The 9,449-nt window shown below is 39.9% G+C and overlaps 1 protein-coding gene across 3 annotated transcripts; it reads right to left on the bottom strand.

The window, feature by feature from the left end:
- Positions 1–1,787: 1,787 nt before the first annotated feature.
- tspy (testis specific protein Y-linked) lies at positions 1,788–9,341 on the bottom strand. Of its 3 annotated transcripts, none has more exons than XM_044130673.1 (8): positions 7,903–9,341; positions 7,498–7,575; positions 7,300–7,411; positions 6,924–7,078; positions 6,723–6,799; positions 6,317–6,522; positions 3,498–3,551; positions 1,788–3,390 (listed from the first exon to the last, which is right to left on the bottom strand). In XM_044130673.1, the coding sequence occupies exons 1-8, from the start codon at positions 8,848–8,850 to the stop codon at positions 3,350–3,352; spliced, it is 1,671 nt and encodes a 556-aa protein (XP_043986608.1). In that variant the 5' UTR covers positions 8,851–9,341; the 3' UTR covers positions 1,788–3,349. The 3 variants fall into 3 exon arrangements, with proteins under 3 accessions (XP_043986608.1, XP_043986600.1, XP_043986617.1); XM_044130665.1 differs by having other exon boundaries at positions 6,317–6,525; positions 7,903–9,331; XM_044130682.1 differs by lacking the exons at positions 1,788–3,390; positions 3,498–3,551 and adding an exon at positions 5,548–5,573 and having other exon boundaries at positions 6,317–6,525; positions 7,903–9,332.
- Positions 9,342–9,449: the final 108 nt, after the last annotated feature.

Below are 9,449 nucleotides of genomic sequence, written 5' to 3'. Positions count from 1 at the left end.
ATTTAGGATTTTGCTGCCCCGCACATAACAAAAGGCTTTACAAACAACCCCCAGACCACAAAACAGCCTGAAGAACGCTCTGCTGTCCCAGCAATCTGTACTTAGTTTGTCACAATCAATATTGTAGGAACCAGCCCTATTATTAATTTATATCTAAAAAAAACACGTTGGGCTTTTAGGTGGGCTGGATTAAGCCGCTTGTAAGAAGAGACAAACACTGTTTAGCATGGGCCCCCTTCGTGGGGAGTCCATGGGTTTCATCATCAGTATTAATAGTGTAGGGCCTAATCCAGATTGCATGCTCTGGGTGCTGCTGGGTCCACACCAGGACAGGTTTTTGCGAGTGGAATATTTATAGCTGTGCATTAAAAGTGGAATCAAGGGTTTAAGTGTACTGTTGCAACAGAGCTGCTGCTCCTTTGTCAGGGCCTGTCCAAAAATGCCTTTCCCGGGGCTACTTGCAGCGCTGCATTCACGCTGTAAGCAGGCTCACACAACCGCTGTCATGTCAAAGATGGAAAACATTAAGAAGCAGCTGCAGGATTCGTTTTGTTTTCTCTGAAATAAAAGCATTACAGCTAAATCCATCTCAAAGTTTCTATAAGTCACATCCATACATCAGTCTTAGTCATTTTATTACAGTTAGCCCTGTCTTTTCATTGGCACCTGAAAGCTTGAACGCTGCTTTGAATCTTCAATGAATTGCCAAACCTTCTTCTATTATGTCCAGCAATAGAAACTTAAGTTTAATTTAACACTGCCGCCTTGCGGTGATTTGAGGTAAAACACGTTAACGAGCTCGGCACATAAAGTATGGAAATGTAATTTTGTTGTACATCTCAAATTCACATTAAAATAACCTTCTCACATTTTGTCACTTTACAAGCATAAATATTGATTCAGTTTATTTGGATTCTAGGTGATACACCAAACAAAAATAACATTATTGATTTTTATTTCTACAAATAAAAATCAGAAAATTATGTTATGTTATTACACTGTGTACTGACACATTATTGCACCTCTATATACTTGAAACTACAGCACACAGTTAAAAGACAACGATGACCTGACCTGTTGTTTAACTAGTAATTTAAGGTAACCTGAATATTTACAATCCTCCTCTTGGTAAATTGGAACCACATAGCTGCTGTCTGTCAGCCACTTAGGAAAGCTTTTTAAATTTCATTTTCTGCCCTCAAGTTTTCTTTTCTGCCTCCCCATGTTTAGCTCTCTGTCATCAGAAGACAACACAATTCATTAGCAGGGAAAGAAAACTTGCTAAGCCCGGTGCTCGGCGCACTAGGGCAGTCGTCCAGCCGGCCGCCATGTTTTTGAGTTATAAAATGTTTAAAGTTGGCAGGAAATTTGAAAATATCACTTGATAGCTGAGCATTATTGGAAGACTGGAAGATTAATACCTAAACACCAACTATAAAGTCTAAAAAGAGGAAATCGTTTAAAAAACTGGAATAAATAAACATTGCTTGGTCTGGTGGGGGAACAAGTAAAGCCTGGAGGCCTGCCAGGCTTATATTACACTGAGGGAGACCCTGAATGGAGAAAAAACAAAAGAAAATTGCTCCTCAGTACATTTTCAGTTTGCCACAAATTATGTATGACATATCAGATGAGATTAGCATTTACGTCTTTAGTCTGCATGCAAAAACAATGTGGAAGAAATCTAGCACTTCCTACCACCTCCATTCATTTCCTCTAAAATACTCCATATTTCTGTTTGGATGAATACTCTTGCAAAACAGCTCAAATGTAAAACTCACGATCCGCAAAGTCAAACAGCCTTTTATTTATTAGATCTGAGTCAAAAGGTGGACATTTATCTTTTAAAGCAAACAAGATCAACCAAAAAGACCAAAAGTAGAAATAAACTACACCGTTCTAAAAAAAACAACAATAAAAAAAGAAATCACAGCACACAAAATATAAATGTCTGAGAAAACGATCAAAAACAAAATCCAGATTATTTAGATATTTATCCACGAATTAAAACATGAATCTTATTTAAAAAAAAAAAACCTTGCTGAAGTAGTATTTACAGGTTTGTTGCTAAGAAAATCAAGCGAATACAAATGCTATTTTATTTTTTTTTTTTACAGTGCACCGCATTACAAATTTCTGTGAATTTGAAGTTTATACCACACAGCAATATTCCTCTACACAGCAGTGTGCTATTGATCTCCTGTCTTACAACTTGTGCTAACTGGCATGCCATAACACAAATGTGTAAAGACCCATAAATACCAATGTTTTTGTTTTTTAGAAATGTAATCTTAAAAGACAAACTTTGGATGTTTACATCAGTTAATTCAAATTGCATTTAAGTCTAAAGAAAGCTCAAAGTTCCTACGAATTGTTTGGGTGCCTTACATAAACCTGGGGATCCACAGAAACGCAGCTTAAATTATGTGAGGATTATCGAACATCAGAGATAGTTTACAGGTGTAGATGTAACATGACGGCACAGGTAGAGGAAAACAAAAAACACACTGGTAGTCTATCAAAATAATTATTGTTCCTATATACTACAGTAGAGTCCACATTTCTTTATACACAACTAACAGCAAGTATAAGCATAAATGATTTAAAATTAGCCAAGTTATTTCAACAAAACGACCACCATGATCATCCCTGAGAAGACATTTTGGTTCTGTACTCAGTGCATCTGAAATGTACGATCATCATATCAAATTGAGCTCATGACATATTTGCTTCGTCATGCGTCTAGTTAAAAAACAACTTGAAAAGATCAATATTAATGCCTCTGATGATTTGAGAATTAAGCGGAAAATCGGCTAAATCTAACTACATGCGAGTCGGCTGTTAGAAACGATTCGTAGAAACTATCTTTTTGAACTTTTGCAGTGGGGATAGTCAACCTGAAAATGTGCGCAGATATAAAAGGAAAGAGTTACACAGTAATGACTATAAATAGACAGAAGGGACATGCTGCCTTGGCTTTACTGTTACAGTTTACCCTGATTTAAAAGTGTCTGTCTATTTTAGGTAATAAAAAAAAAAGAAGAAAAGACTGATATTTTGTGCATAAAAATGACACCAGGAAGAACGATTCAATGTTTGCACTGCGTCTCCTCTTCATATTCCCAGTTTCTGGTCCCTACGGCGGCTTGCTCAAACACACACAACGCAGCAGCCACAATATAAAAACCAGAGTGCTGAAGTCAGTCAGATGACTTCCCAGAGTTCCTGCGTCCGCGTCCTGCTGACCCAGGACTGGTTCGGAGGCACAGAGAGGACCTAGAGAACACCAGCAGGTGGTTTTAACGCTGCGGATTACTGGTGTGCATCCGTTCATCTTCACTTTTTCCTCTTAGGCCTCCTCCTCTTCCTCCTGATCGCTGTCGTCAGAGCCTGCAGGATAAAAATAACAGAAATAATCCCAGGAGATAAAATGGAATCTTATTCTGTTCCTCAACTTCTGTTTTGAACAGAAAACGTGAAAAACGGTGATGTCTTACCATCGATCACAATTTCTCCACTACCCTCCTCTTCCTCCTCCTCCTGGCTCTCATCTGAGGAAGACATTTTGTTGTCCGTTCAGTGCATTGAAAGAGCCTCGCACATTTCCTCACATCACTAACTTTAACTTTAATGTATTTTTAGACGTTGTGAAGTGGTGTAGAACTGGAGTGGAAGAAAAATTATACAAACTAACACTCTGATTAATCACTTTGTAGAAACTACTTTCTTTGCGACTAAAGCTCCAGGTTTTTGAACGGCCTTGCTAAGGATGTAAACAATTAACAGAACAAAGCATTGCTCTCATTACAGGCAGTAGACCGCCCTGACAGCAGAAAGCAACAGCTCTGGAAAAATGAAGAGTCCACTGCACTGAACCCCATTGAAAACCTCCTGGTTATTCCACCAAATATTGATTTCTGAACTCTTCCTGAGTAAAAACATTCGTATTGTTGTTTCTAAATGAATATGAACTTATTTTTCTTACATTATTTGAGGTCTGAAAGCACAGAACCTTTTTTGTTATTTTCACCATTTTTCATTTTCAGCTAATAAATACAAAATTTTTGTTTGGAATTTCAGAGACGTGTTGTCAGTAGTTCATAGAATAAAAGAACAAAGTTAATTTTACTCAAACATATTCCTATAAAAAGTAAAATCTGAGAAACTGATCATTTTAAGTGGTCTCTTATTTTTTTCCAGAGCTGTATATCAGTTTCTGTTTACTTCTTTGACACCAAGTGGCATTAATAATGCCCCCATTTCTCTTCACAGGCAGTGCATGGACATCTCTTTCATGCACTTCACATATTTTATACTTTTAATAGGGGTGCACTAGTTGCACGTGTGCAAACACACACGCTGATTACCGATCTTAAAAAAGCCTGGCCTGCCAATGTTGCTACATATAGCAAGAAAGTTGCGAAGTTGGCTACAGTGGGATGACGATTGTTAACTACAAACATGCACACATGACCTGGTGGCCAAACATCAAACGTCTCTCGCTGCAGAACAGAAGATTTTTTGGCTGACTTTTAGACCTTTTTTGAGGTGGATAAGATCGGCTTCATGTGTAAATATCAGTCAATCATGGATCTCTCAAAATTAAGGAAATCGGCTCTGATAAATCGCTGCACTCCTACTTTTCATCTTTCAATTCAGCAACCTTAGCACATCCTTTATAAATATGCCTGAGTTGAATAAAGCGAGAAAACCACAATTTTCTGTTTAATATGACAAAAAAATATTTAAAAAGAAATAATTCTGTTTTTTTATTCAACATTTGAAAAATGTAACGCTTTAAGTTATGGAAAGAGCCAACGCTTTTGACACGAGAGAAAACTCAGGTTTTTAAGAAAAATATCAATTAATATTTACTATATCTATAAGCTCAATCAACAACTTGCATCTCAAGGTTTTGCACAAATTGAAACTGGAATTTTTGGATATTCTTCCAGTTTAAGATCAGTCAGATTGGAGGGTTTCCCCCTGTGTGTTTACAAGCCTGGCGGGGCACCAGGCTTTACTTGTAAGCCCACCAGACTAAGCATTGCTTATTTATTCACGTCTTTTTAACATGTTTGCATTTTATAAGACTTTATAGTTGGTGTTCAAGTATTAATCTTTTAATAACACATAATTATCAAGTGATATTTTCAAATGTCACATTTTTCAACTCAAAAACACGACAGACCCCTGGATGAATGACTGCTCTAGCGCATTGACCACCAGACAAGGTTTCTAGGGGAAACCTTGAGATTGGATGGAGAGCATCTGCAAATGTCAACTTTCATATCCAACAGCAGATTGTTGAGATTTGGACAAAACATTTCACATAAGCTGGAAGATCAATATTCACCCTAATATTAAGACTTTTGCAGCTTTTCAAAGGTTTTGTTATCCATTTTCCCCATTAACTCTGACCAGATTCGCTGTCCCTGAAATGCATTCCCACATCATGGTGCTGCATAGTGAAGAAGTAAAACATTTACAATATTTAACTTTAGCACAAAATTGCCAAAATTTTAAAAATTTAATAAGATACATATATTTGCGTTTGTGTCACCTCGTTTCATCTTCACATAATGGATTAAAAGGAGCTCTGTGAGACATTCAAATCTTAGGATACCGTTTTATCTTAAGCAGTTAACTGCTTTAACTGTCATTATCTCCGACATGTTTGCAATTCCTCGCTCTTCATGATGCTGTCTGCTCTCTAACGTTCTTTAAAAAGGAGCAATGTTGTATTTTCCAGGCACAATGTGCTATAAAATGACACAATATAGTTGTGTTGTTCTAAAAATACTGTATACATCAGACACGACTAAAATAAATTTCACTTTGCAATTTGACGCCTTGAAATTACATTTGCCTCTCGATCCTGCTCCGACTCCATCACAACAATTTTCATCCATTGCAGCAGTTTCCATCCGTTCTAATGAGCTTTATTATATTAAATTACTCACAGATGGATCTTTATCTACTACTACCTGTGTGAATTTGAATATAATTGGTTGCCCTGGATCATACTGAAGTCAAAGTAATGGGGAGACAAATACAATTGCATTTATTTTATCTTTATTTGTAAATAATCTTTAAAGCCATCTTTTATCTCCACTCTTTGTGGTTAATCACTATAATATAAACTGACATTTTTGTTTGTAACATGAGAAAATCTGAAATAGTCTAAGGATTATACATTTTTTGAAAGTTATAGCAGACCAATAAACCTCGCCTCACATTTAAAAACAAAGGTTACAACAAAATCTCAAACTACCTGGACACTTCGGTTATTAAACAGTTCTGTTTCTGCACCAACCTGGACTCGCTCGCCTGCCGTCTTCCTCCTCCTCCTCTTCTTCTTCTTCTACACCTTCTTCTTCTTCATCGTCGTCCTCTTCCTCGTCCTCCCTGCTGCGGCCTCGATCGGCGTCACCAGTGTCCTCCCCCGGCTCGTCGTCCGAGTCAGAAATTACCACGCAATCATCTCCGTTTCCATTTCCAGCCGCTCTGGCCTCTGTGGCGCTACTGGAGAAACAAGCATAGAGACGGTCTTGCAAACAACAAACGATAGTTATTCTGGACAAACACCAAAATAAAAACAAGAAATTTGACAGTAAATTGTAGATTAAAGAAACAGCGTTTCAGATTTATTTTTTTTCTCTAAACTTGCAGTTTGTTCCTCCATCAGAATATAATCCTGTGTGTGGATCTGTCTGGCTCACCTGCCGTTCTCCCTCGGTTCCCAGAGAGGAGTGAGGTAGTATCTCAGTGGATCTCTGTAGAGGTCGTCCTTCAGTATCTGAACAGAAAATAATAAAATAAAATCACCTGAAAACGGGTGGCTCTGTCACCATCATCAGGCACAAATATCAACTTTATGGCAACTTAAAACCCAAATAACTTGAGCTGGCAGTGATCTGTACCTGTGCTACATCGTCTTGCACTGCGTTGCTGTGGTCACTGAACCAGCTGAAAAACGTCTCATAAACGCCGCGGCACGACTTCCTGGGCTCGCTGTTAGCGGTCAGATTGTGTCCGCGGTGCCAGAGGATGGGGTTGGAGAATGACATGGGCGACCCTGAACGCATCAGACAAACAAACATGTACCACAGCAGTCACACTGAAAATGTAGTAAAACTGTGCAGCAGACAGATTCGGATGTGGCTTGTGAGCATTCCATGAAAACAAACTCAGGTACACAAAATGGAAAAACAACAATTACTTTAGATCATCCTCTTTTATAGTACACTTCCAGAATATTATCACTTTTATTTCAGTTTACAAGAAAACAGCTTTTACCTCCCATGCCAAGGTGCAATTCCTTCATAATGATGTTATTCTGGAAATATGGGTTCCGTCGGAAGTGGAAGCGAATCCTGTAGCCGAGTTTGGTGTTTTTGAAAGATTCGACCTGAGAATGACACAAATAAATCTGCTTTGCATTTACTAAAGTGAGATTTGTCAAAATTATTTAAAATATAGACCAATCAAACCTACTTCAAGATCTGTCATGTAACTAAGAGCATCTTCATCAGTCTCATCTATGTGAGCAGAGAGGTGAGGATGGTTCAGCAGCTGAGGAGTTGATGTCAAGATAAAAACAAAAGAAGGAAAACATACAGCAGACAAGATGGGAGTAGGGGTGCACCGATTGCAGTTTTCTGTCTAATCGCTGATTTAAAAAAAAAGCCGATTCTGATTATTCCTCTCTGAAATGTTGCTAAATATAGCAGGGACGTCGCTTAGATACAGTGGGTGATTTTTAGACCTTTGCTGAGGTAGATAAAGATTGGGGGACACAACCAGCTTCACATGCAAATATCGGTAATCCCCGGTCTCCCAAAATCAGCACTGATAAATTGGTGCACCCAGTAGATGGGATCATTTTGATTTAAAGGATACAGCCGTCACCCAAAACCCCGGGATGGTTTTTGTGATGGAGCTTCTCTGATCAAGATGCGGGCGTCTCTGGCGATTAATCTTCAGCTCCAGCCGTTGATGGAGTCTGACGCTCTTCTTCTCTAGAGCCTCGAGTCTCATCTGCACTTGTGCAAGTAGAGCAACAGACTGCCTCATCTCTGGGGCCATTTTGACAGACACAATCGCACACTCCCCATCATCATTGTCAGATGGGAAAGAGGAGCTGGGTGTGGAGGAAGATCCCGAGACGGACTCATCCCCTTCGTCTGCTTCGGCAGCATCATCTTTATCTTCTCTGTCAGTACTCCGTGCTGATGTGGAGCTGTCTGCAGCTGCCTGTGTTTTTGAGCCAACTTTTGAAGGCTGGTGGCCTGGCCGCTGTTTGTTTTTACTTCCATGTTTCACTGGTCTCACTTTTGCAGATGAACACGGAGTCTCTTGGCTTTCCTCTCCGTCTCCGCCAGTGAGACTGGCCAGTGCTTCAGCAGCTGCTATGGCTGCGGAGTCGGACTGGTCCACAGGAGTTGAGGGATGCTGCATTGATTCTGCTGTTTTCTGGGTTTCCTCTTTTGAATCGGTGGGTGCCGAGGCCTCTGAGGACTGCGGTTTCGCTGTGATGTCGGGATGGTCACCGTCAGGGCTGGAGCTGTTGACAGGCTGCTCGCTGGTGCGCTCTGTACGGTCCGAAGCCTTATCTGTCTGCACATTAGTTTCTTCAGCAACAGTATCTTTTGGCTTCCTGTGAGTTTCTTCTTTACTTCCAACTTCACTGTTTTCGCAACTTTTTGAAGTTTGTCCAATTCCATTTGCGTCGTCACTTACTTTAGCGGACTTATGAGGGATCGCATTGTCTTCGTCCTGGTCGAGTGATAAGCTCCGTTTCCTCGATGCAGGGTCACCGGACTGTTTGTAGTCAGTCACTTCACTCATGTTAGCAAGCTAGCGAACGTGCTAACAGGCTAGGAGGCCAGCAGGCTCTTAAAGATAAGTGCGGTCGATTACACCGTTGGCGCAATAGGTTCTACAATTAGCGCAACGTTACGATATATTTGGTAGTTTTAAACTACATTCTTGGTAACCACAGATCAGGAAGCAGCTCTCGTAACTCTCCGCGGCCTCGCGCGGAACGTTAAAATGGGCAAGCTGCAGCTAACTTAGTTAGCTTACGTTACCCAATTATTGAATCCTCGCCTTGACGACAGCACAGCATCTCCGCCAATATAATCCCAAGAAGAAATACTTTATTTAGTCATTCAAATCCACCAACACAATGCACCCTTCCAAAAACTACCTGCGTTCTCTAGACAAGTTTAGATTTGCATTATCCGTTAGCTTACTACCCGTGAAACGACGCCAGAGGAAAAACAATCCTCTGATTGGCTGCGCCACGCCGCGCTAAAACGTCTCAGCCAATCACCGGCAAGGGTGTGTTTACATGGCGTTCTTTCTGAGGTGGAGCTAACTGCGCAAAAAGGACACAGCGTCCAAATATTGAAATTCAGTTCTTCCATATAACATTTAAACAGCAT

Source organism: Gambusia affinis, linkage group LG01 (assembly GCF_019740435.1).
Source record: "Gambusia affinis linkage group LG01, SWU_Gaff_1.0, whole genome shotgun sequence".
Taxonomy (NCBI): Eukaryota; Metazoa; Chordata; class Actinopteri; order Cyprinodontiformes; family Poeciliidae; genus Gambusia; species Gambusia affinis.
The sequence above is the reverse complement of the archived record's forward strand: the minus strand, read 5'-3'. Positions and strand labels throughout refer to the sequence as shown.

Bases quoted from the DNA above. Each gene is read 5' to 3' on its own strand.
- tspy (XM_044130665.1), bottom strand. From the start codon at position 8,850: ATGAGTGAAGTGACTGACTACAAACAGTCCGGTGACCCTGCATCGAGG. The intron at 6,526-6,722 runs GTGAGCCAGACA...TTGTTTCTCCAG, and splicing joins GAACCGAGGGAGAACGGCAG to TAGCGCCACAGAGGCCAGAG. The intron at 3,391-3,497 runs GTAAGACATCAC...TTTATCCTGCAG, and splicing joins TGGAGAAATTGTGATCGATG to GCTCTGACGACAGCGATCAG.